The 25,777-nt window shown below is 40.4% G+C and overlaps 1 protein-coding gene across 1 annotated transcript; it reads right to left on the reverse strand.

The window, feature by feature from the left end:
* Window positions 1-529: 529 nt before the first annotated feature.
* LOC108236442 (anthrax toxin receptor 1) lies at window positions 530-24,158 on the reverse strand. Its single transcript, XM_017417099.3, has 18 exons — window positions 23,610-24,158; window positions 20,877-20,948; window positions 20,724-20,795; window positions 20,132-20,213; window positions 19,338-19,371; window positions 18,445-18,524; window positions 17,848-17,916; window positions 17,038-17,118; window positions 16,761-16,821; window positions 16,180-16,278; window positions 12,374-12,443; window positions 12,208-12,286; window positions 11,809-11,904; window positions 10,016-10,057; window positions 9,154-9,249; window positions 7,567-7,734; window positions 6,635-6,715; window positions 530-3,538 (listed from the first exon to the last, which is right to left on the reverse strand). The coding sequence occupies exons 1-18, from the start codon at window positions 23,765-23,767 to the stop codon at window positions 3,170-3,172; spliced, it is 1,809 nt and encodes a 602-aa protein (XP_017272588.1). The 5' UTR covers window positions 23,768-24,158; the 3' UTR covers window positions 530-3,169.
* Between the last annotated feature and the right edge of the window lie 1,619 nt (window positions 24,159-25,777).

A 25,777-nucleotide genomic window follows, 5' to 3' on the forward strand; every position in this document is an offset into this window, starting at 1 on the left:
ATTTCCAATTAGCAAGCTTGATCTCAAAGCATCTATAGAGCAAAAAAGAAATTCTAAACATTCTCTTAAATTGAGTGCAGACAGACAAACCCTGGTAACAATTTAACAGATCTGTGTGAATTTTCAGTTATGTTAGAGCACAACCCACACATAAACTTGCCTGTCGTTTATTAGCTGGGGGAGGGAGAAAAAAAGCGCATTTGCCATAAACTGTGACATCTGCGCTGACATGTGGGAACGAAATGAGGTAAGAGTCTGAGTTTAGTTTGACATGGGATAGCTGCTATAACATGGCCAGTGGTAATGTGTCCTCAAACATGATCAAGCTCAAATATAAAAATAAATAAATAAAGGTTTTAACTGTCTTCCACTAGTCTTCTAATCTGTCGTTAAAATATATCATAAACAATCTGCACCAGCATGTCCACATTTCCTAAAAGTTAGATAGTCTAATATTTTCCATGAAGGATCATTTCATTCCAGGATGTGATGATAATGCAACATATCAACATCTGGAGTTCGTTAGTCGTGCCCTGCATAGGGAGAAATTTAGGGTTTGTTTTTTTTTCTTCCTTTTGCAAATATCTTCTTTCTACTCCTCGATCCCTGTGCCAGCATCAATCCTCTCTAACAGTTGTTATAAAATAAGATAAAATAAAATAGAGCCGGTGTGCACTCAGTTGGAGGGAGGATGCACGGTCTTGTTAAGTCCTAACATTTTTTTATTTTTAAATAAAAAACATGTGGAAGAGTCTGAAAAAACGGAGGAGGATAGTTGATATTGACTCAAAGATCAAATCTAAAGTCTCTGCAGGTTTTTCCTCAGTGCTTTAATAACAGATGACTGAAGAAAAAATTCAAGGTTGTTTTTTTTTTATCTGCATCTTAGACTTTTTCCCTCTTCCCTCTTACAGCTGCAGTAGTTTTGACCTCGAATTCTGCTTTGTTTTCCTGCAAAAGTGTTCAGTGTTTTATACTACTGAGTGGCCCGTGAATCATCTTTTACTTTGTTTTTAATAAATGAAACATTACTTGGTTGATATTTTCTTGGTTTGGCAGAGATGAAACTGTTGTGTTAAAGGAACCTGACTCTGATTTGGTTCCTAACTCAGACCGGTTCATTATTTACATAAATCAAAGCTGTGGGAGGGACAGTAAGATGGTATCCAGACATTATCCCCAAATTCTGAAATGACATCCTCGTCCTCTCGTCCTAATCCAGCTCATTTTTTTTTTGTTTGTTTTCTGACAGCTGTAAGTGCAGTCAGGTTGTTGAGTTTTTAGTTTTAACAATAGGGTTATATGGTTATAAAAAGCTTTGGTTTACTCTTAATGACTGTCCTTGTAACTTTAAGATCCAGTTTTCCTATAGCAAATAAAAGCCCTGACACAGCAAGTGTATCTAAAAACGGTCTGCAGTGATGTTCAAATCATTTGAATTTCATGGTTTGTTTTGTTTTTCATTTTGAATTTCATGCTTTCAGCAAAAATAAAACAACAAAAAAAAAGCAACAAAACCATTGTAATGCTTAAAAAACATAAAATGAATGAATACAAAGTAAAAAAGTTGGCAGAACAGTTCATAACTAATTAGGAGCATGAGTGACTTTATTTAAAAAAAAAAAAAAAATTTAATCCAAAACTAATCTCAGAGAGGCGTTCAGAAGTAAAGATTGTGACTCATGAAGGTGTTTACCACTCTGCGCAGGCAATAATTTAAAAACAACTTTTCTTTACACAACATAGGGAGTAGTTTTTAGGTTTTAAAACCTGTGACAAATAGAACTGGGAGATTCCAACAACCTGCCTAAATCATCATCCACAGGCAGTCCAAGATTCAACTAGATGTGTAAATCCACAGCTTAACTTATCACAAGACCTCCTAACAGACCCTGCACAAATTAAAACCACCTGACAAGCGCACATGCACATAAAAAGTGCATCTTTTGCCTCAACGTATAGGCAGGAGCTTAAACTTTGTTACAGTGCCCGAGTAATAATCCAGCTCCTGAGTTGATGAAAGGGTGAATTGATAACTGTGAAAGTGGAACAATATCCAAGTGTTGTGAAGCAACTTGGGCTTTTTTTTTCTTCTTTCTGTCAAACAATTTCCTGCACATAGTACATATTACAACAGCATGGCTCCATCACTCCCTAAACTGTCCTGCCTGCAGTACAGACCGGTCACATACTGTAGATATTTACACATTCTAAATTAAACAAAACAAACCAAAATAAGGATTAGGCACTGAGCTGATGGGCAGCTGAAATCGTGTGCACATCAAGAAATGTTAAACTGTCCTGTTCTTCTTATAGAAATAAAAATTATTTTAAAAAAACCTTCTGCTACAACTTATTTTAATGTTTTGCTGAAATCTAATTTTAAAAATTGGAACATTTTTATACAACAAGCTTGTTTTATGTTCATATATGTTGTCTTTAAACTCCATTTCAATATAGGGTTCAACCTACTTGTGCAAACCATTCTGTTCTACTTGATTTTTAGCAAAGGTTTTTTTTTAATAAAAAAAGAGAGAGAGACCTACCAACAGTACGAATACAACTTAAACAAAAAAAAAAAGAGTCCATTTATGTTATATAAATCAAGTGATGTACAAGTGTAGGAAAGGTTTGTTAAAATTTCAAACCTGACTTTGGGACTGTGGCATGCAGTTGCTTAAAACTCAAGCTTTCAAAAAGGAAGGATTGTCTAGTTTCCTTTAAACCTGCTGTCAGTGTCAGAAACCTGCCAACAAACACCCCTGTACTTCAGTGTCGTGACCGCCGAGGACTTGCTTTGCTCCTTCAGGGTCGATGGGGCCGAAGCCTTCATACAAGCTGTTGCTTCTCTGGTCTTGGTCTGTCCAAACATGTGTTCATGGAGGGGGTCACAGGAGTCTGCTGAAACCTCTGAGGACCACTGACACAAATGTTTTGGAGTCTTTCTGCATGAGCTCATTCATATGGATTGTCTGCAGAGTGAAATTCAAGCATCTGAGTAATTGCACATTTGGGCTAGATGTGTACAAAAGTCTCTGTAGACAAATAGCTGGATGGGGGTCCACGGCGCTTCAGAAAGCAGAGACCCTCAGGAAGGCACGACATGTCTTTCCAAACACAGCCAGCATTAGCTGGGAGCGTCATCGGTTTAGCGCCACGCTCCTGTCGCCTACAGACTGGGGCGAGGAGGTGGGCGGGCAGGTGGAGGGGCTCGCCCAGGAGGAGGACCCTGTGGAGGAGGAGGCAGCGGTCCAGCTGGAGCAGAGCAGGGCGGAGGGGTGGGTGGGAGCTCGGGCGGGGCAGGTATGCTCATGGCGGTCAGAGGAAGAGCCTGGTTGGGAAGTGGCGTGTATGGGGGTGGAGTGAGGGGAGGGGAAGGTGTTGATGGCGGCGAGGAGAAGGAAAACGACCGAGGGCTTCCAGGTGAGGGGGGCAGAGTGCCCTGTGGAGGAGGAGGGTTTCTGCTGGGAGGGCGATGGTTGAAATGGGGATAATGAGGCGGGGGCGACTTTATGCGGGTGAAGTTCATGCACCTGCCCTGAAAAATTGACAAACAGAACAGAGTTGCAATTTTAGTTTTGCTTAAAAAAAAAAAGACATAAATAAAACCAAAGTGTCCAAGGAATAAAGGTGTGGCCTGTCATATTTTCTACACAGAAACGCTAATGTGATAATCGTGGGCTTGAAAATTGAGATTTCATGGTTTTCTCAAGCATGTTTTGTTGATAAAGCAATTTTCTCCATCCAATAAACTGAAATAGAAACATTTCTTGCTGCTTTCGAATAACAAGCCGCACACAGCGATGACTACACACTGCCCCGACTCTGCTCTTTGGGAATATTTTTCAGTTGGTGCAAGCAGCTGCAGTGCTTGTTTTGACACCAGCTAAGCTGTAACTTTAGATGATCCTGTCACAATAGTTATAAGCAGCCATGGAACTATTCAGCTGGACAAGTTAGCCTCTCGTCACTGTTCTCTGTCCAAAGTGAGGTCATGTGAGGGAATGCAGAAACAAAACGCCCCTGGAACAGCTGCGATGAACGGACCATGGAGATGCGATGACGTGATAAGGGAAAGCAGTTTGGTCTGTCATTTGACTTCAAGTCAAAATTACCTTTCAGACAGTACCACGTCAGAGGAATGCGGATATACATTTTGCAAAGATTGGAAAAGAAATATAAACTCTAATGGAACAATTTAAATCCCAAAGGACACTCAATATCCCTTAAATCTCTTGGAATCCTGCACTGAATTTATACAAAAAAAATTGTAATCAGCACAACATGGTTTGTTCGGTTCAAACTAATCATACTGTGCTTTTAAAACTCCAAAATGTACGACACCATACAGAAACCTGACGTGGGTTTCTCTGTGGAAGACTGTAGGAAAAACAGGCTTCCTCTCTCAGACTACTGGATAATTTAGAGAAAGACAAAAAAGTGGGGCTTTTACAGGAGAATTGTAATTGCGGTCAGAACTAGCTTGTTAACTACTAAGGAAATGAGAACCAAGTGCTTTTTGTTAAAGGTTTTATAGGAAGGAAGACTAATTTGTGTGTTTCTGGTGTAAACCGAAAAAGTAAAGAACTCTGAACTTTACTTTGCAGAGGTTGTGACATGTTTGACTGTGAGCATTTTGTCTTATTATTCAAACTGGATGATACTATATCCTGCTAGTACAATGAAAAAAAACTCTTTTCTTTATGTACTTTAGCTCCTCTGCCACTTCCTGCTACTTTCAATACAAATTGCAGGAGTGTAATCCTTGCCTCTTAGGGTGTTATTTCACTGGGCTGCAACTGTTGCAGACAAGCTGGAGGCATAAAATTATGAGAAATACACAACTTTTCGTTTGGAATCACACAATCCACTTGTTTGCACAAACTCCCCATAAAACTGAGGCCAAAATTCACCGTGAGTTTACGTACATGTCATCGAAGAGTTACAGCTCTGGTTCTTTGGAGTTACAGAGAGGTTTAAGGTGGATTCCAGCCCCCCACAGTGACTCTCTGACTCCTCTGAGAGAACGTTTTCCTGGCAAACTTTTGAAACGTGTTCAGAGTTTCTGTGACATGAGAGCAAGACTCTGGGACTCTGTGAAACTGAGAAGCCACGTGAACTCTTTGAGGCGTTTTGGAAACTCCCTCCCAAACGCAGCTTGCAAGTTGTCGCAAACAGTCGCAGCTCGGTGAGTTACTGACTTTAAGCAGCTGCTACCAGTCTGTGCATCCATAGGAACCTTCGAATGGCTTTGGGAGGCAGAGCTGAAACACATCAGAGAGAGCTGAGGAAGAAAGGATTACCAGGTTTAACTGTAAAAGGAGGTGCTATTTTTATCTGTTGGCCTAAGTTTTAGGTTTCTATCCATAACTAGAATCTGTGTTTCTCCAAAAGTGCTGCATAACTCCTCTGCCTTGTTTTGATTTAAAGATGAAGGAACCTTGCAGGCTATCCTAAGAGCTTGAATAGCAGACAACAAAACGTTACTGTTTCCCCGTTTTAACATACATTCCTGTTTCTACTCCTCTAAAACCATCTGCCATCCTCAATCAAATTTCCCCTGTTCTTATTGTTGTGGCTGATTATTGCACATTAACACACCATCCTTACGTTTACCTTTTAAGCTTGAAGTTTGGGTTCTGTAATCTTTTTCTCACGTCTGATTTAATTTATTTGTTATATCTGGTCATCTGTTAGGGGGATGGCTTGGCGACGTATCTACAAAACAAAATTTTAAAACCCCCCCAAAAAAGTTTTTCAACAAAGTCCCAAGTTTCCTGCAGCTCAGTGATTATTTTTCATAGGTGCTCCGTCATCTAAATTGGACGCAATTTGTTGCCGTTATTGCATAATTTATTACCCATTCTCACACCACCGTCCAGACAAACTGCAGCCGGCTTCTTCAAAAAGCAGCTTTTAAATAAACCGTTCCTGGAAACTGGGCTTCTAACGTTTCACCCCTACAGGAGCAGAACTTCAAATGATCTCACCCCTAAGTCATGGTCACATGAACACTGTTTAACGTAAAGTCAGCAGTTTATTCTCCTAAAACTGAACCGTCAACACAGCTGTGTCCCACCATGTGCAGCCCAATAAAAACACGGAGACCTTCATAAAGGTTTCAGAAGCAGACTATGGGCTGTTGGTGCTTTCAGAACCCAAACTAAATTATCACACTGTAGATTATGTGAAAATAGACCAGTAACATGACTTGCATTCTGTAACTATGAATACGGTTTACAGTTTCGCCATAAAATGTGAACCATTACCTAAACACTTTCAGTGTGGGTTTATCACATACAGAACTCCCTTAACCTTATTCTTTTGTTTTGTACAGTCTTGTGCTTGGCAACTTTCTAGAGGTCACCACACTGTTACCCCCCGGCTTTCAAGGGATTAATTTGGCCTCTTTAAAACGACTCCACCAGAAAGGCCTTGCATCGCAGAGCCCTGGAGCCAGATGCTCCGCTCCAAATCCGAAACTCACCGCAGCTTTTCCCATGAGGCTCTCTGTTCACACTTCATTGCTGACAGCTGGTTGGTTTTCTTAACAACCTCAGATGCAGCAGAATCGAGCCAAGCGCAAGTTAGTTAGGCTGATGAGCTGATGCTCGTTCGGTTGTGTTGTCCTTACCTTGTCGCCCGGGTGAGGTCTCATCACTGACACCCTGTCGTAGCCTTTTTTCAAAAGCACCCACAGTGCGTCCAGTTTGCTCTGTAGAAAATAAGAAACCAGAGTGTAACTTGGACAGAGATGTCACGTGAAAACAAAACTACAGGCTTCATCCATCTCCGCTTCATTTTTATTTGTTTTGGGGGGTTTCCCCTTTCCTCTCTTAGGAACTCTAAAACCCAGCTCTACACACCAAGCTCCAGCCTCAGTAAAATGGCTAGTTTTCTCTCCTTCCTACAAGCATTTCAAAGTGACAAACAGAAACCATTCCAGTTTGTTGTTGAGTGACTCTTCATGGTTTAGAAAAACACTAAATAGTTGTGAGGATAAACGCAGAAAACACAGCTGTTTTTCCTCACAAACTGCTGGCTGTGCAGTTCTTCTCCCAGGAGGTCAGTCCAACAGGAGTCTGGTTTCTATTAGCATTCCCCCGCTGACTGGAAAGCCTTCCCTCCTTTAACCCCGTGCTGGCCCTCGACAAAGGGGCGGGTGCCAGCAGTCACCTAAACCCTATTACCTTAACACGTCTCAGTTTGTTCACTTCAACGTATTATTAATACAGCATACCCTTGGCCCGATTAGCATGGAATAATTAGAAGCAGATGTTAAACATTAAGCTTCACACATGTTAACAAATGAGGGGGGAGAAAAAAAGCCTTTATCCCTGGAGTGATGTGGAGCAGCCATGAATGCTTTTGTAAATTAAATGTTAGCTGAGCCATACTCACAGACTTGTTAAACAAATAACTCAGAAATCCACCAGCATCTCTTCTGTTTATGTTCAGCGTAAAAACTTAAAACTCTTATACGTAATGCAGTTTTAAGTTCAACAAATCATGAGTCAGTCACATCCTCCCCCTCCCTGGTTTCCCCCTGTCTGCTCGCTCTGGTACCTTGATGGGTGAGTACCACGTGCGTGGCTCCAGGGGTTTGTGCATGCCGTTGTTGAGAACCCGGGTGGGAGGCAGCACATACTCCTGCTCAGGCATCTTCACTTTGGCGTTTTTGGCTTTCTCCAGCTTCGCTCCTTCTTCAGTGGAGCCTTTTTCTCCCCAGCGGACCTGAAAACAAACTCTGATCAGTGGTTTGTTTGCGCCGCCGCTCGTTATCTTTGTTTCACATCACCAGAAAATGTTAAAGACAAGCGGTGGTTTATCAGTAGTCACTCTCTTACCTGCAGTAGAAATCGCTCAAAAGATTAGCAGTTTGGATTTTCAGGCAGAAGTTATCTCAGGGGAGACGAGCTAATGTCTAGTCTGACTTCAGTCTCCAAATATTCTTAGCAATTTAGGCTAACACCATTTTTTACCTGTTACATCACCGTCACCTTTGCATTAATTGGTTATTTATATAAAAGTCTATAGTTATTTACACCAAAGACTGAGCTGATCGCAGTTAGTCACCAGCAGAGGTCCACGTGGAACTCCTGTTGCAAAACAAAAAACTATCTGATGAAAAAGTAATTTGGTGTAAACCCCAAAGGTTTTATAGCGATTTAAGCCATTACTACTTAATTGGTTTTTACACCATTTTTCTTTCCCATCAGATAGTTTCTCAGCCCGTAATGCATTCTGTTTGCAACAAAATAATCTCATGGATCAAACCGGCTAATGATCCAAAACCTGATTCAGTCCTCTATGTAAATAACAGTAGCATTCCTTAGAGCAGGGGTCTCCAATCCTGGTCCTCGAGGGCCAAAATCCTGCAGGTTTTACTTGTTTCTCTGCTCAATCACACCTGATTTAAATCAATGGGTGATTAACAGGCTTCTGCAGAAAATGAAGAGGTCATTTAACCACTGAATCAGGTGTGTTGGAGCAGAGAAACAAGTAAAACCTGCAGGATATTGGCCCTCGAGGACCAGAATTAGACACCCCTGCCTTAGAGGAATGCATATCACCTGCCTTCTTGCGTCCCAAACATTTAAACAAAGATGTCACATGATCTGTTAAGGCGTTGAATATGTGTTGGGCATGACTCTCAGCTCCACCACAACAAATTATGCCTAATATCTGTAAAACTGACTAAAATATAGCCATCTTTGTGTTTGCAAAAGTGGGGGCCATCTTAAATTGGCTTTACTCCAAAAGGTAATCAGTTGTATATTTACATCCAGCAATTACTTTCTAAGAGTTTCAATAAAATCTATTTGGTGGTTCATGAGACATTTTAGCATTAATCCTTGAAATTGTAGCTGGAAAAGGCAGAAATTTGCTTTAGAACCGATTCTGCTCAAACTTAGCCTGCCTCTTCTGGGAGACCTGCCTGATAATCAAAAGTCATAACACTCAGAGGGATTTCTACTACAGGTAAGACATTAATTAGTGATAACAACTCCACAGAACACCACTTCAAGTGAAAAGGTAAGAGGTAAACAGAAGTGTGGTGTTTCTGAAACCTTCTGGAGATACTGATGTTCTCAGTCATGTATTGTAGGTGCTGCAGTGGGAAATGTGGTAAACATGTTAGCATCGCCTCACCTCCATCCTTTTGATTCCCCCCACTCCTCTTCCTCCATAGTAGGAGGCATCGACAGTCGGCCATTTCTTCTTAGGAGCCTCGGAGTCTTCTTCATCCTGAAGGAGAGCAACAGAAAACAAGTTTTATGCTTTTAATAATTAACCTTTTTTCCCTACAACTCATACGAAACCCATTAGAAATCCGACAATTCATTTAAAGTAAATGTCTCTTTTAGCCCTCTGCTGGGGCTGTTCTATTAGAGGAAATAATAAACCTCTCTGGATGGTATAAAGGTTTTTCAGCTCTTTAATTTAATCTGACTCATAATCCAGCTTAATGTCAGCTGGCTCAAAGGTGGAGTAAGAAATTTGCCTTTAAAGTCTTGTTTAACCTCATTTTCTGTTTACTTAATGAAAAATAAATGTAGCATGACACATTCCACACCCTTGAATAAATTTGATCCTGATGCGAGTTTGCTTATTAGATGTGACTAGTCTGTTCAAATTCATGACAAACTCTGAAAATAAGTGCAATTTTTACATTACTCAAAGTCCAAGGAGATGTCATTTTAAACAATAAATAAATTTCTGGATCACAAAAACTGGAAAAAAAAGCTGTGATTTCAGTATAACTCTATAAGGGGGGAATTAACTTGACAATGTTTGATGAATTCCCAAACGAGCAGAAAGAGCTTTGAGTCAGGCTGAGAGTGAATGACGCAGCGTGGTCGTTGAGGTTTAAACTGTCAAAGCAAGCAGTTTCACAGCAATTACACAACTTAAACACCAGCAGCTGCTGAGACGAGATCCTAAATCACGAGCACTGGTTCACTTTTCTAAGCCATAGGAAGCAGATAGGAGGAGGAGACGATGAGGCTCATACCGAACTTTCCTCCACAGGTGGGGGTGGGGGTTCGTGGATGATCTGCTGGAGCAAAGGGGAGGGAATTAGGGGATGACACGAGACAAAGACTATATTTCTCAGAAGATTTTTTTAAACAGTGTGCATGTCAAAGAAACGCGTCTTCCGTTTGGTTACACACGACTGAGTTGTTTTTCCTTTTAATCACTAGTTCTTACATGAGCAGAGCGCTGACCCAAAAACCTGCTGACCAGATTTTTTATGGGCCTCATGGTGCTGATCACAATTTCAGCATCCCATTCTCTTCTTCACGGACAAATGTAAACCACATCTCTGAGCTAGTTTTGTTTAATTACCTGATGCATTATTTAGCTCTACTTTCAGTGCACGGCACTGAATGCTTTAGTGTGAGCTGAAGGTTTTCCTGCAATGTGCCTTCTTTTTTTATTATTGTTATTATTGCAAATGCATTTAAATCAATCTGACTCTTATTTGTGATTTTTGTCATGCCTGCCTCTCCCAGTCCTGGAGCACACAGCGACTCTCCATGGTAACCCAGCATCGTTTTTCCAAACAGACTCTGGCTGCGCAGAGTTCGGTAAATGGACGAGGACAGGCGAAGTGAAAGGGGAGAGAAACTTGTGTTGTAAAAGCTGACATCTTTCACTGGCAATTCCTAACCTTCCCGCTGCCAACACTGGAAACATTAGAGTGGGTTTTAAAGAAGACTTTGACATAGGGCTGCAAATAAAAAGCATTTTCTCCACTTTTTTTTCTTCAAATAATTGTAACACTGGCAGTTTGAACACTGTCTAAATAATGACAGGCATATTTTTCCAAAAGCGTTTTTTTTTTTTTTGACTCAATCCAGAGCAGATGGCATTTCTGAAAACACGTGCTTTAAAACGTCTGGTGAGTTATCGTCCCTCTAGAAATCTTGTAAGAAAGAGATGAATCCAAAACGTTTGCAGCGTGTTTCTGTTTCCACATTACCAGCTGGAGATTTAAATTATTCTGGGATGTAACCAAAAACAAAAAAGCGTTGTCTCTTCTAACGAAGGCAGAGATGGAAGAAGAACTTAGAGGTCATCCTCTCATGACCTCTTGAAAACCCAGATGATTTCAGCAGCAGCATAATAACTTAACCACCTGTTCAACTGTTGACCCTTCTGAGCTCGTCAGGCTGAGGACTAAAATCAGCTTCTAGAATCTTTATGGACTCACTGACCGCAACCTTTTTTATGTTTAAGTTGATGAAACGCCTCATTACCCAAAACAACCCTGAATTTTACAGTTTGCAAGCAGAATTTCTATCCTAAAAGTGTACATTTTGCCATCTGAAACAGAGAAAACCCATCTGAAGCAGGTTGTAGGGCGGCATGTGAGCTTGCTGTTGTGTTTGTGCATTAGAAAAAATCAATATGGGCAAATAAAATGTCAATGTTGAGGCTTTTTGTAATTTTGCATTCATAGTTCTGACGACACTTATGGAAAGAAACATGTAAAATACATATTTAATAGGTGTTTGTTTTATTGCAATTTTTATGAGATATTTCTGGAAACTAGCACGTACTTATTGGGAAATTTTCTCATTCGCTGGTTTAGACTCAAAATATTGTAATTGAGTAATTGAAGATCTATGTTGATGTTAATCATTTGTTTATTTTCCCAACTCTTTCCTAAAAGTCCCATTAAAAATGTGCAATGGAGCAGCCTAAATGACTTTCTTACTGATGGGCTTATTTGCAGCCTGGAAAAGAAAAAAAAGGAGGGGGTAGGAAAAAAAAAAAAAGAACAAAAAATGAGTTCCTCACCACAGTGCAGCAGAGGGGCCAGAACCACCAGAGGAGAGCCAGAACCAGGAGCAGCATGAGGATGAGCAGAGCTATGGCCAGGATGGTCCCATCAGACTGTAACACAGACACATTCATCAACTCAGACATTCTGCAGAGAGAGCTGAATGGGAGCCAAGTCTGTCAGCTTAAAGCTTTTGAACTGACAAAGCTCCTTTAGCTTCACCCTGGGACGCGCACCATTAGACGGTAATGCTGCCGAAATGCCTGAATTAATTTGCATCTGTTATTCAAACACCTGGAACATGGATTGCGCTGTTCAGATTGCTGTTTTTAAACCTGTTATCGGTTGCTCATATTGGTTGGAAAAGCACTCAGTGAGCTCGGTGAGCGTCGCTCGCCGTTTCCCTTTGAACTCACACAGCTCACGGTGGTGATGGTGACTGAGCTGGAGATGAAACTGAGGCCCTCGTTCATGCTGACGTAAAGATTTGCGGCCCTGGAGGAGAAAAGGAAAGATATCTCAGCTGTCATTTAGAGTGAGTGGTTCTTTTAAGGAGAAGGAAGGAGAAGTTGAAGGACTCACATCCCCTCATCCTCCAGCACCGGAGCAGGGCAGAGAAGATACGTGTCTTCAACAATCAATGGTTTTATCACTGGAGAAGCAGACAGAAACAAATCATGAAACGTGCTAAAACTTATTTTGTCAACAGCACCTATAGCTCCTAAATCAGGAGGTCTAATATAACTTTTCAGGTTTTGACATTGTTAATTATGATTAGCCTAAAATGAAGGGAGTGACTCATAAGTGTCATATAACTGGGTTGCAAAAGTATTCACCCTCTTAGGATTCTATTTTGTTACCATACAATCTGAAATTTAAGTGGATTTTTGTATTCACGCCACCAAAGCCTTTTTGCAGCAGTTTCAGCTGCAAGTCTATTGGTGTGCATCTCCTGGTAGTCGCTTGAATTTTAGCCCATTCTTTATGAAAAGACTGTTCCAGCTCCTTCAAATTGGATGGACGCCTACAATCTTTTAATCAGATCAGACATTCTGATCTGAACCGGACCATTCCAGGACATTTAACAGTTTCACCACTGGAGTGTTGCTTTAGGGTCAATGTCCTGCTGGAAGGTGAATCTTCTTCTCAGTCTCAAATCTCTGGAAGACTCAAACTGGTTTTCCTCTAACAATTCTCTATATTTTGCACCCTCCCTCGCTCCTTCAACTCTGATCAGTTTCACAGTTGCTGCTGATAACAGGCATCCCCTCGACATGATACTGCCACCACCATGCTTCACTGTAGGGATGGTGTTCTCAGCATGACACGGTGTTGTCCTTAACGACCCAAACGTCCGAGCTTGATCTCATCTGACCACAACACCTAGTGGCATCACCTTTTAATTTCCTAATAATAGATTTAGTGGTGCTCTGTGGGATGGACAAAGTTTAGGACATTTTATTTTTATAAGCCATCCATGATCTGTATATCTTCGAACCTGTGTGGGGAGTTCCTTGGTCTTCATGCTGCCATCAGCTGGTGTTGATTCTGAGGGCTGTCAGAGCAGGTGTATATATACTGAGATCATTTGACACTGGATATTATTTAACTAATTATGTGGCTTCTTATGGTAATGGTTGGGGCTCAGAGCAAAGGGGGTAAATACATGTGCAACCTCCTCCCTCTTTTAATTTCATTAAACTGAAGTATTTCTGTGGCAATATAAATAGTAATCACATTAAAAAGCCAATGAAAATCCAGGTTTTAAGGCAACAAAATTACTAAAGGGAGTGAATACTTTTGCAGTCCACGGTAATTTCATTAACAACCTGTCTGAGAGAAGGAAGTCAATCTTTTAAGGACATCTGTCTCCCTTTGGGAATGCGAGCAAAGAAAACATTTCAAAATCTGCATCCTCTTTTTGTCTAACTAGTTTTGGAAAACTGACTCCAAGAGGCATCGCCGTGCTTGTTCTGGCAGGGCGGCTGCATACCTCAGGACTGAGGAGATCAACTCAAGCAGCTGATCTTACTGGAGACAATAAAAGAAAGATGCAAAAAGGAGGGGCGATGGAGGTGGTCAGGGGCTGCCAACAAAACAGCTGCAGGCCAGAACGAGGCCTGATCATCGCAGCGCATCTCTGCACCGTCCAGCATGAGTTACCCTTTTAAGGCAAAGGATATGCAAGAAAATATACGAGAAAAGTCCCAGTTAAAAGCTGATGGAAGCTGATTTTTTTGTCGACTGCACATTTCAGGAAGATCTACAGGGGACACAAATTTAGGCCAATTTTTATTGGACAGTTTACTCCCCAACCAACCGGAGAGGTCATGTTTTACGGTGAGCTGCAGACGAGTTAAGATTTAACCTGTAAATCATGTGGAATTATGTTGCCAACAAAGGTTCAAACATTACTGTCACTGGGGTGTGCTGTCAGGCAAGACCGATCCACAGAAGACTCTGTAAAATCTTTTTGACCTAATGAAGAAATCCATTTGAATTTATCTGACTTTTATTGGGTCAGTTGTTTGGAACTATCCCCGCTTGGTTCACATCTCCGATCAGTTTGACGACAGATTTAACGTGTCTTTGGCAGACAAATAAGCGACAAACAGGAGGTGGTTGGACTCGCTGAGGATTGAGCTGTCCAGAAATGACAGTTAGCAAATCATAAACGTGTTAAATGTTGATTTTATGAGCTGTTTGAGGAGGAGACAAACCTCCCGATTGTCTTTTGTACACCTAAAGGAAAACATTGCATTCATTAGGAAGATTTTGACTGAACCTTCGAGGTTGAAGTTTCCTTTTAACACGGAAGTCGCTTGGATCTTCTCATTTTCTACTTGACACGAAGATGGAAACGGAGCATTTGTTTGTGTCTTGTCTTGCGGTAATCACGAAGTTGTCCACTGAAACATCTGTCATCAAACAACAGACAGCTCAGGACAACATCTGCCAACTCCCTGCGAGTCTGACTGCCTTTGCTGCTACTTTTTCCTGGAGGCACAAACTCAAACATTGATTCATCTGTTTAACACATGTAGTTGCACTGTGCTGCTTTCCTTTTCCCCGTTTGACAGTATCCATAAAGCACCCAGAGGGCAAGTGAGGATGTATAAAGACAGGAACGGTTTTCTAGACATGCGATCAAACACTGGCAGACTCAAAGAAAGTTCAGGTTTCATGGTCTACCAACGTGAAAGGTGGGCGAACATGTTACAACAAATAGCAAACTATATCATGAACCAGTGACCAGATTCTAGTATAACTCTCATAAAGTAATCTTTGGATGTACCTCTACAACTGATTAGTTTTTGGAGTCAACCCCATTCAACATGGCAGCCATAGCTCATCAACTTTAGCCAGCAAAAATAAAAATAAAAAGCTTAGAATTCAGTCAATTTTACAGATACTGAGCCAAACTTTGGTGTGGTAGTAGATAAGAGTCACTGCTAACAAAATACTCCAAGTGCTATCAAAATGTGCAACATTTTAAGTTTAAAAGTTTGGGAAACAAGGCGGCAGGCGATATATGCTCTCTTCATTAATAAAAGTTTACATCTGACTCAAAGGAAATAAACTCCAGAGGACTGCATGGAAACTAACAGTGGGAGGAGTGACATAAGGAGGTAGTTTTACAAAAATTGCTTCCATGCTCACGCTTAGCGGGACGTTGGAAGGTACGTCCCAACGAAGCAAGTCAAAAACAAGAGATTGTGATGAAGTGTTTCTTAAAAGGTTGATCACTGTAACCATCCAAAACATTAAGATGTCATTTTTAGGATTTTACATCAGCATAAAGGGGGTTGTTATAACATGAGAATGTAGAAAAACATCTAAACTCGAACATAGAAAAGGTAAATATGGTTTTGTAGCACAAATGTGAGCCTAAATGAAGCCTAAAATCCCTGTTTTTGTTTGTATAGGTTCATTGAAACAGGCCTGTCATTTGGGCCTCACTGCTGCTAAATATTTTCCTTGCTACCTCCTGCAGCTCCTGTGGGAAGCACAGGAAGTGTTTTTTTTACAGCTGTTACAGTAAGCTGGTAGTAAAGACCAGAGAGAAATGGGGCTGTATCTTAGGGGACTTTAATCTCCCTCTGCCTCGTGTGTGGCACTGCCTCCCTTTAATCTTGTGTTTTTGCCTTTTATCAAGCCATAAAAACAACAGCGTGCTGGTTTTAAAAAAAGGCAGCGGAACCAGAAAAGCTGCTTGTTTGATCCAAGAAGACTCCAGCTGTGCAGCCAACTCTGTTCACTCAGCGCTTTGCTCCACCTGATTTTCTCGTAGAGAACTGAGAGATCAACTTTTTGACGCTCTCCGTCAGTTCATTCTCACTGAAACAATTAGACTTGAGTGAACTAATTGACAGCATTGTTTCACTTACTCTTGGTTAAAGTGTCGTTGATTCGGAAGCTGCACAAGACTTTGTCAACGTTTCGGGCGTGAAGGAATCCGTTTCCTCTCACCACCACTTGGAAGGACTCTGGTTAGACAAAGAGACACACAGTCTGTCACCTTAACACATACACTGGAATAAATCTAGTTATTTTGATGATTTATTTTGAGCCAAATGCTGAGTACGCAATTTCAACCTTTGTTTGCAAAAGACATTTCACACAGGAGCAATTTAGTATTTAACGAGTGACTGATAAGCTGATAAATACTGAAAAAACATCTGTTTAACAGGCTCTTTATTTATTTCTCATTCAAAACGGCTCTTTCACTGGTGACAGAAGCCTGCTTTATGAAACATATTTCCTGTAACTCATATTTGTCTCCTTCAGAAACAAACAAACCTAATTTGTGACGAGTGTCTGTGTAACACTAAGTTTTTAGGATTATTATTGTTATTAGAAGAAAATGTGGTAAATGAATCGAAAAGAGAAGATATTTCTTTGTCAGATTTTCTTTATGAGGTGGCCTGAGAAAGTTTCAAAAACATAGTAAAATCTTCTCTTGTCGCACCTCCTGCACAGATGCTGGAGGGCTCAGCCGCCAGGATCTCGATACAGGACTTCTTCAGGATCTGAGGAGACAACGAGAAAAAAAACAACACAGTTTGTGTCTTTTGACAGAAATAATTCAGAGCCGTCCGTTCTGCTCTCACACTGGAAGTTCCTGCTCATCTAGTTCCTCCGTTTTTAAGGTTCAGCTATGAGGTGTGCTTTTTAAATATCCTTGCGCCTTTTAAAAATGTGCTCCCTTTTTTTAAAACGTGTGTGGCCACAAAACAGATGCTTACTGAATCAATAACGCCTTGCAGAGCCTGGAATCCGTCATTAACAGGGAAGACGTGGTCCTTACTGTCAGCGATCTTTGCCAGCTAGAAAGGAAACAAAGCATTACAATCACAAATCACAAACAGAAAACATTTGCTGAATCATTTCCTGTTAGTGGAATATCTCATATCAAGTTAAAGGTCCAGCATTTTTCTACCACTTTCCTCACCCAGAGTTTGAAACTAAAATAATCTTGTGTTGAAATTAACCCTGTAGACAATCACAAACATGGTCACAAAATCTCATGCGATCTGTTGGGGATGACTCTCAGCTGCTACCACACCAAATTTTAGCTCAGTGTCTGTGAAACTGACTGAGATAAAGCTAAGGTTGCTTAGCTGTGGTGGCCATCTTGAATCGGTCTTACTGTAAACGTTACCAGTCGTAGCTGTGTTTCATAAAAATCCATCCAGTGGTTCATGAGATATTCTGCTAACACGACAGGCAAACAAACTTGTGCACACTTTTGCCTTTGTGGCAGCACATAGTGAATGTAACAAAAATAGTAAGAAGTTTCATTTTAGAAAAAAAAAAAGTAGTAAAAAGGAAACATGCAACAAACAAAAATCTGCTCCTTCTGTTGAAGCACAGCAGCAATTCTGTCACAAAACATGCATAAAATTCAGATTATACATCCTTTTTTGAAACATTTATTTCACTAAAATGAGTGAATTAAGTTTAATTTGCACAGCTTTGGAGTTCATTTAAATTTAAAATACTTTTATTACTCTAGAGCTTTGATGCCACAAGACTAAACCCTCAGAAACACACACCTGTGTCTCATTGAAGTCCTTCACCCCGACGCAGTAAACCGAGGCTCCTAGACTCCTGGAGCGGTTTGCCTGTCAGGTACACACACACACACACAGATTCACAGCACAAACAGGAAGAAGCTCAATGCCTGGGTCTAATTACTTACACAACATCATCCAAAACATCGTGAAAAAAAGGAATGTGTTCGCTCGATTCTAAGAAGACTTTACAAGACGTTGAGCAACACTGTGTGTCAGCTGCAATAATGATATTCAAATGTTATTTAACGCCAGAAACATCACACAAACGTCTGACTGAGAAGCAAAACGCTGACGTCCTGCTCCTCCCTTTCAAGTAACTGTGCCTGGGGAGTTTGTTGTTGGTATTGGACCTCATGCAGTTTCCTAGAAGAACATTTCCAGCTACTGAGAACCACAATCACTTAATCCCCGCTGTCAAAGTGTGAGGCTTTTAAAAGCCGAGCGTCAGGAACTCCTTCTCATCAGGAGCCTCGACAGATCCCAGGGACAGAGCAGCGATGGCAGCATTTCATCTGCTCCATCAGATGTTCAGTCCCATGTTTCACCTGGTTCTAGGTGTTTTTATTTATGCCTCACCTCCCGCTCTGCGTAGTAGAAAAGGTCCTCGTGCAGCTCTCCATCCGTCAGAGCTATGATTACACTGGCAGTGCGATAACCTGCAGAAAGGAGGATTCCGGTCATTACTGATGCAAACTCACTCACTTTTCATGTCCTGCTCAATCAGCATTTTTGTAGCAGCACATATGTTTCTAGTTTTCAGAATATTTCCTTTTAGTGTATATTGCTTTAATATGCTGTGTTTTAGTCTTTAAAAAGAACAATTTTTGTGTTTAATTATAATGGAACTACATTGAAAAGAGCTTTATTTCTTGTATATCCTGATAAGTTGTTGGTTCCCTTTTTTTTCTTTACAGATTTTGGTTTTCTCAGTTTTCTCATTTTCCTGATTGGTCTCATTCACTCATATATAGGTCCTTTTCTAACACAACTAATAGAGTATATACCTGAAACCCTAAAACTCATGGGCAGACTGCATCTCAATTGTTGTAAAAGGACATATAGAAGCCATTACTTTAGACATTTGTTTGTGTGAAATTTAAAAATCTGATCAGATTTTAAAAAGCTGAAGACAAAAACTTAAAGTTAAAGTTAAACAACCACCAATAACTTGAATGTTTAAAACACTAAATAAAATCTTTCAGTTTTATTCAAAGCTCATTTTCTCTTCTGCATACCATATTATTTAGAACTTCAACTATTTATTCCTGGGGAACCCACTCTGTAGCTGAAAAGGCGTGTGTGGCATGATATGTTTTTCATATTTTAGATTTTGTTTTAAAAAAATTTTTGGAGTCTCCTCTAACATAGGAACCACTGATTTCCACTGGAACAGACTAAATCAGAGATACATTCATCAAAACTGTGACTAACTCTTCATTAATGTGTGTTTATTTGCAGGTAATACACACCTTCTGTGTTTCCATAGTAAATCTGCTCACTGGCCTGTGAAAAAAATGAAATTATCATGGCACACTGTAAAGCTTAACAACACATCCAAATAAATAAAAAGAAGTTAACATAATTAAATTCTTTTTTAAAAAAAAAACATTGGAGAAACTTGATTTTTACCAATTACCTATCCTTACACACATTTTTTCGATATGAACTCTATAAAATTCAATGACTCTATCAAGTTAAAAGAATAGTTCAGATCTTTTGAAGTGGGGGTCTGTGGGAAAATTATGAACCGTTTCTATCTTACCTGCTGTAGATGGCTCCTTATCCTGCTGCGGTTTAGTAAAATAGTTTAATTTTGATGACTAATTTAATTTTTGAGATAAGTCCACTTTGGTCTGGCCCTGCTTGGAGTAGCATTAAATCTGATCAAACCTAAACCTATTTTCTCTTTAGAGAGTTATCTACAGCAGGTAAGATGTAACCTTTCCACACAACTCCACTTTAAAACGTCATATTCTTCACTTACTTTATGCAAGTACTAACAGTTTATTTATTATGAGTAACTCAGTAACAACAATGCACATGTTAATTAAATTAATAAGTTTAAACAAATGAAAGGAAATGGTGTTTCCTCAAACTATTTAAGTTGAACTAACAGACTGGGTTATACAGGGTAGCATGCTGAGAATAAAAGAAGGTCTTCCTGCTTGAACACAGCCACCACATGGCGCTCTGGACTGAGCGGGGCTTGTTCTGGACTCAGACTAGAGATAACTCAGCTCCGTGTTGGACGCGGGCCACTTACCCTCAGGATGCCTTCGTGCATGAAAGTGTCTCCTCCTGGACGGACGTCGTGGAGCTCCTCCAGACCTTTGCGGATCTGTTCTCTGAGCAGAAACACGCGGAGGGACAGCGCTGATCATGCTATCTGATCAAAATATTTATTTTGTCAGGTTCGTTTGTGAACACAAGTTTGTATCAAAACCAGACACAGTTAGGCTTGGTAACGGAATAATAGTTTCCATAAGGGCAGTCCTTTCAGAAAATACAAGCGATGTGCAGCAGATGTAGAAACCGAAACAGTCAGCATGGTCATCGGCCTGCAACAACTGTCCCACAGGTAGACAGGAAGTGAGTGATGTGTGAATTAACAGAGCTCATGAAGGAAACACTGAACCTGTGAGAAGATCTGACCGTTCAGGAAATATAAACTCAAAACCACATGATAAAGTGGTTGTGCAGGCTGACGACACCATCATAGACAGCATCTGTCTGGATTCTCTTCTTGGTCATAAAAACCATGATAAATCAGTCCAGTCTACTGCTTCACTCATTCCGTTCAGCTGGATAATCGAAAACCAAAGAATTAAAAGCAACTTGAGAGAATCTGCGCCCACCTGTCTTCTGTCAGGCTCATCAGGATCCGTCCCTCAGTGGAGAACACGATAAAGGACATCCGCAACTGTGGGCTGGGGCAAGGAGAGATGAGAGAAATACACATCAGCAACCGCTTCTCAGCAAACAACTTCCAGTGGTCACTCTGTGTTTACCTTATGAATTTATGAGCTAGATGTTCGACAAACTGGTAGATTTCATTCCAGTGGTTCTGTACGCTACCAGACCTGAAAAGAGAGAGATGATGAATTAAAGTGTGTATGTCAGGCATCATTAATGATAAACTCCCTGTAATGAATGGGTTCTGCTTCCAGTAGTTGAGATCTGATAAATAATAGGGGTGAATAAATAAAAACAATCAAAATATCATTAATTAATCAGTTTGATTTGGTGCCCCTGATAGCGAGAGTTTAAGTAAGTAGGTGGGTAGACCCTTTTTGTGTCCTGCTACAGTTACATAAGTAGTTCAATGACAGAAGGTTGTTAAGAAATGTTAAAAGGCCTCCGATCTTCTCAGGAGTACGACTCCAAATCTGAGAAAGACCCAAAACCCAGCAAGTTATTTCAGCTGTGTTGTCTGTTGCCAATCTGGCTCTCCTTGCAGTTTTCTGCTTCTGCTGGCGTGAACTCTCTTCCCTCTTTTTTAATAATCTGACATCTGACTTTTTGTTGCCTGTCTCCTTTTGACTCGATGGTTTCACTGACTTGTGCGCCGGTGGTGACAGAGGTTACTGTTTCGTGCTTGGCTGGGAGAAAAGCCCCAATCGTTAGGGTTGCATGCCATTTGTATGTGTGTCACTGCTGACTCTTATCAGAACAACTTTGGTTTAAACCGTGTTTTCATAAGCCGCTCAATTTTCATTTGCATATGTTTGCAACGTTACCATGACATAAGTCCCAAAGCAAAGAGCTCAGCCAAGAGGCCGAACATCTGGATGAAAAGGAGAAAGGCAGTGCAGATATGGAGACAGGTCTGAAGGAAAGAAGATGTCAGGCAGATTCTGCAAGAGGTCAGTGAGGGTAGGTGAAGAACATGGCAGTTAAATAAGAAAGTACGGTCTGCCGAGAGAGGAAAAAAAAAAAAACAGTAAAAATAAAGTCCAAAAAGCAACTAATGGCTAACAAGGACACACCTGAATAAGTGCAGATAAAACAGAGCTAATGCAAACAGGCCTTACAACATAAATGTCTTTATTTGTCTTCCCAGTGTGTCTGGAGTTGGCATGTACTGAAGGACAAGTGGAACATTTGTCTCCAGACTCTGACTTCATGAATAGTTGTCCTCTCCCATCACATATTTCAATGGGAAAAATTGAAGTTTCAAAGAATCAAAGACATTTATTCAATCTAGTTTGCAAATGTTTTGGCCTGCAGGAAAACGTGCAAATTCCAAAAGGTTAGGTGCTCAGTTTAAAAAGGTCCCAGCTTGGGTGAGTCAGCTCTAAGTGCTGCTGGAGCCTTAAAGGGAAAGTTCAGATCTTTTGAAGTGCAGGTCTGTGGGTTTGAAGGTTTGAACAGTTAACATCTTACCTGTTGTAGATTTCTCTTTGAGTTGGCCTCAGGCTGGAGAAACAGACTTTAGTTATGGCAGTACTGACGAGCTAATGGCTAGTCTGAGAAGGCCAAGAGCAAAAAGGATCGCTGCCCTCTTAAAGCAACTACTTTGCTCCTTAAAATGCTCCTTATTACTCCGTCCGTGTAAATGGTCCCAGTGTTTGATTGCTTTTGCTCTCTTTGGTGGTTTCTTTGGCTGTCCTGGTTTTCCAGTTTCCAATTTATTTCTATACCATCAAATATAGATTTATAAATCACAACAAAAATCTTTTAGGGGCACTATCCAGAAAAGCAATCAGGCCCTCTTCATATCCCATTTGGGCTTAAGCAGTCAGATTCAGATTAAAGTCACTGAGTTTCTATCATCCTGCTCATGTCTAGCTTTTTGTTTATGTCCAAATAAAACTTGTTTTTCTCTTCACCAGCCTGCCTCCTGCCTCTGCTGTTCTGCATTTGGGTTCTCCGGCTCCTACTTGCTCTATCTGCAACTATTTCAGCTCCAGCTGACACATGAAGGTCTTTCTCTATGAGTCTTAGTCATGATGACTTTGGCCTAGCTATTATGATCAACCACTTTCTAAGTACAAAGTCAAGTGGAAAGTAACGTTGTACAGTCAAATCTTAGTTCCCTGGAATTGGGAGGGGGGGAGCTTCATTTTAAAACAAATGTTTCCTTAATTTAATGATGTAAACGCTGCTGACTGAGCAGCAGCCAACATCAGGGGCGGATGCTGGAATGCTTAAAAACAGACTCAAATCCAAGTTAGATAAGCATGGATGTTGACAAAACCAATCATGTGACTTATATCGGCTCCCCCTTGAGATTCTGTTAACAAACATTAAAAACAACAACATTTTCCCTGGTGAGGAACTCTGGATGTTGATATAGGATTAAACAGCAAACACAGCAGCTGACCGGTAAAAACTGGAGTACTGAACACACCACTAATCATTATTACAAAACACATACCATGCTGACAAGGAGATTAAACCCAATTACAGTGTTGATTCACGAGTATGTCTATATTATTGCCTGAGATGAGTGATGAAAGCAGAGTAAATGATATTATGAATACATTAAAGCAGAACATGTTTAGAAGTGCAGTGCAACTTCAAAAAATGAACTTTTACAGTCATTTGACTTATTTTGGCCATTTTATAGTTTTGTTAAGAGATTATAGGTTTGTGCAACTTTCCTTTCATAGCCACTGGAGTTACTTGTAGAAAAGAGTATATAAAGTAAAAAAATATGTATTTTTTCCATGCAACATGTTACATTTATAACAGAATCCACAATTTTCCTGCAACAGAGTTAGGTAATGTGTGTTACTCACTTGTCCAAGACAAAGTAGAGGTCAAATCCTCCAAAGCACGAGGATGCCCGAGCCTGCCTCCGGTCCTGGTTTGGTCCAGCACTTACAGCACTGAGAACAACCAGCGTGGCACCAAACACCACTGGAAACCAGAAGCTTCTACTCCAGCACACAGACATTATCCCACATGCAGAAGACCTCAGGATGATCGTTCAACGAAGACAGCCACTTTGAGTTCAAAAAGGGAAGGTTATCTTCCATGCAAATTCGTCTGTCAGTCCTCTGCAGATGTTTCCAGTGGGGAAAAAGATTAGAAAGCTCCTCTCTGTGGGAGAGCTCTGAGAGTTTCTGAGAGTTTGGAGAGGAGGGGTGAGACAAAGCAGGAGAGATGATGATTGCACCCTCTCACCTCCAGGTCCAACAGAGTGCAGATGGACAAGAGGAGGTCCAGAACCTCCGTCTGATGCAGCCTTTGGTTTGTGTCAAGACCCCGAACGTGTCTGCAATACTTTTTCCTGCGTTTCCTCTCTTTCTCTCTTGTCTCTGAGTGGGAACAACGATGAAGACAATACTGTAAAAAAAAAAAAAAAAAACACAAGAATTTTCTGACTCGTCCTGCCACCTAGTGGTGATGCAAGGCTGCTTATAAGCGGACTGCAGTGACCTGTGTGTTTGAGTACTGTAGACGATAACATTTGTGAATGTTAAGTAACTGCTTGTGTGATGAAACTGGACTACAACTGCAGGAGATTGGAAACACGATACAACTAAAACACAACACATTTCTTTTGTTCCTGCATTTCACCAAAAATCTGCTCCTGCAGGAAACACATACAGGAGAGAATTACAGCCATATGAGATCCTTCTGTTTGTACAGTAAGTAAAAAAAGTAACAATGAGTATGTAATTGTCCCCAAATGTTGTTTTATCTGAAGCATGTGTGTATTATATAGCTCAAATCCCATAAAACTGTTGTTACATAACAGATATGTTAAAGCAAGCAGATCTCTTTATATTGTGATGCTGTTTAGTTCCAGCTTTAAACATAACATTAAATTTCTGATTTATGTTGAAATCCATTATGTAACCCTTAGGTTGTTTCTCCTCTTTTAGGTTTCTGCTAAAAAGATAAAAATAAAAAAATAAATCATTTTTAAAAATGCCAATGACCCTAAACATACATCTACATCAACAAACAATGGCTCCACCAGGAGAAAACTAAAGATTTGAAAGGTCCTAGCCAGAGTCTTGATAGGAACTTTGTGTGGTGACATAAGGAGCGCTGTGCACATGAGATATCCTCACAATCAGACAAATTGTGAGTACTTTTGCAAGAATGAGTGGGTAAATATGATCAGGTCAAGGCGTAGCCTGCTGTAGACTGCATCCCTAAAAAAACTGAAAACTGCAATTAAATCATTCAGTTTTTACATCAAAACACTTGGCATTTTAACAGGGAGTTAGACTTTTTTATACCCATTGTACAATTTCACACAGGATGTCAATGTTTATAACTTTAATCAAATAAATCATCCAGTTTCTTGCTGTAGTTCATCCCATTTCTGCTTAAATGTGCACGCTTTAGGGTGTTATCTAAATAACTCCCACCAAAATAAAAATTGGTGTTGAAAAATTAAATCTGAAAAAAATATCTCTTTAAAAAGAAAACTTTGAAAGACTAAAACTGAAAAGCATGCAGTTTCACAGTCTGAAGCAAAGGTCTGGAGCAGTCAGTTCCCTTTAAAAGTCACAAAAGCCAAGTTATTTAAGTGCACCTGTTAGTAATCTAAGTTTTTCATGATTTCAATTCCCAGTTACTGCTGGGAACGGACCCACGGTCTGAAACATCACTGAGCAATATGGCCAGGCAGTTCTCTGAACACGCCAGGACGCAGTTAAATGCAGATTAGGGTTGATTTTTAAAAGAAAATCAGGTATTTATTCTATTATGTCTAATTGGAAATAAAATAAAACCACAGAAAAACCTGCCAGGAAAGAGCAGATCAAAACTCACAGTCCTGGCAAAAAATTTTGGCATTTAAAAAGGACCAAAAAGTGGATTAACTAAGCTGAACTAACAGATCATCAAAGGTGTTTGGAGTCTTTCCAAATCTATGGAACAAGACACTTTGGTCAGATCAGACTAAAACTGAAATCACCATCATGTAGAACAAACCCACAGGACCGTC

Source organism: Kryptolebias marmoratus, linkage group LG1, assembly GCF_001649575.2.
Source record: "Kryptolebias marmoratus isolate JLee-2015 linkage group LG1, ASM164957v2, whole genome shotgun sequence".
In the NCBI taxonomy this organism is placed as follows: Eukaryota; Metazoa; Chordata; class Actinopteri; order Cyprinodontiformes; family Rivulidae; genus Kryptolebias; species Kryptolebias marmoratus.

Bases quoted from the DNA above. Each gene is read 5' to 3' on its own strand.
- LOC108236442 (XM_017417099.3), bottom strand. From the start codon at position 23,767: ATGTCTGTGTGCTGGAGTAGAAGCTTCTGGTTTCCAGTGGTGTTTGGT. The intron at 18,525-19,337 runs GTGTGTATTACC...TCCTTTCTGCAG, and splicing joins TTACTATGGAAACACAGAAG to GTTATCGCACTGCCAGTGTA. The intron at 16,822-17,037 runs GTAAGCATCTGT...TTGTCTCCTCAG, and splicing joins TGCAAGGCGTTATTGATTCA to ATCCTGAAGAAGTCCTGTAT.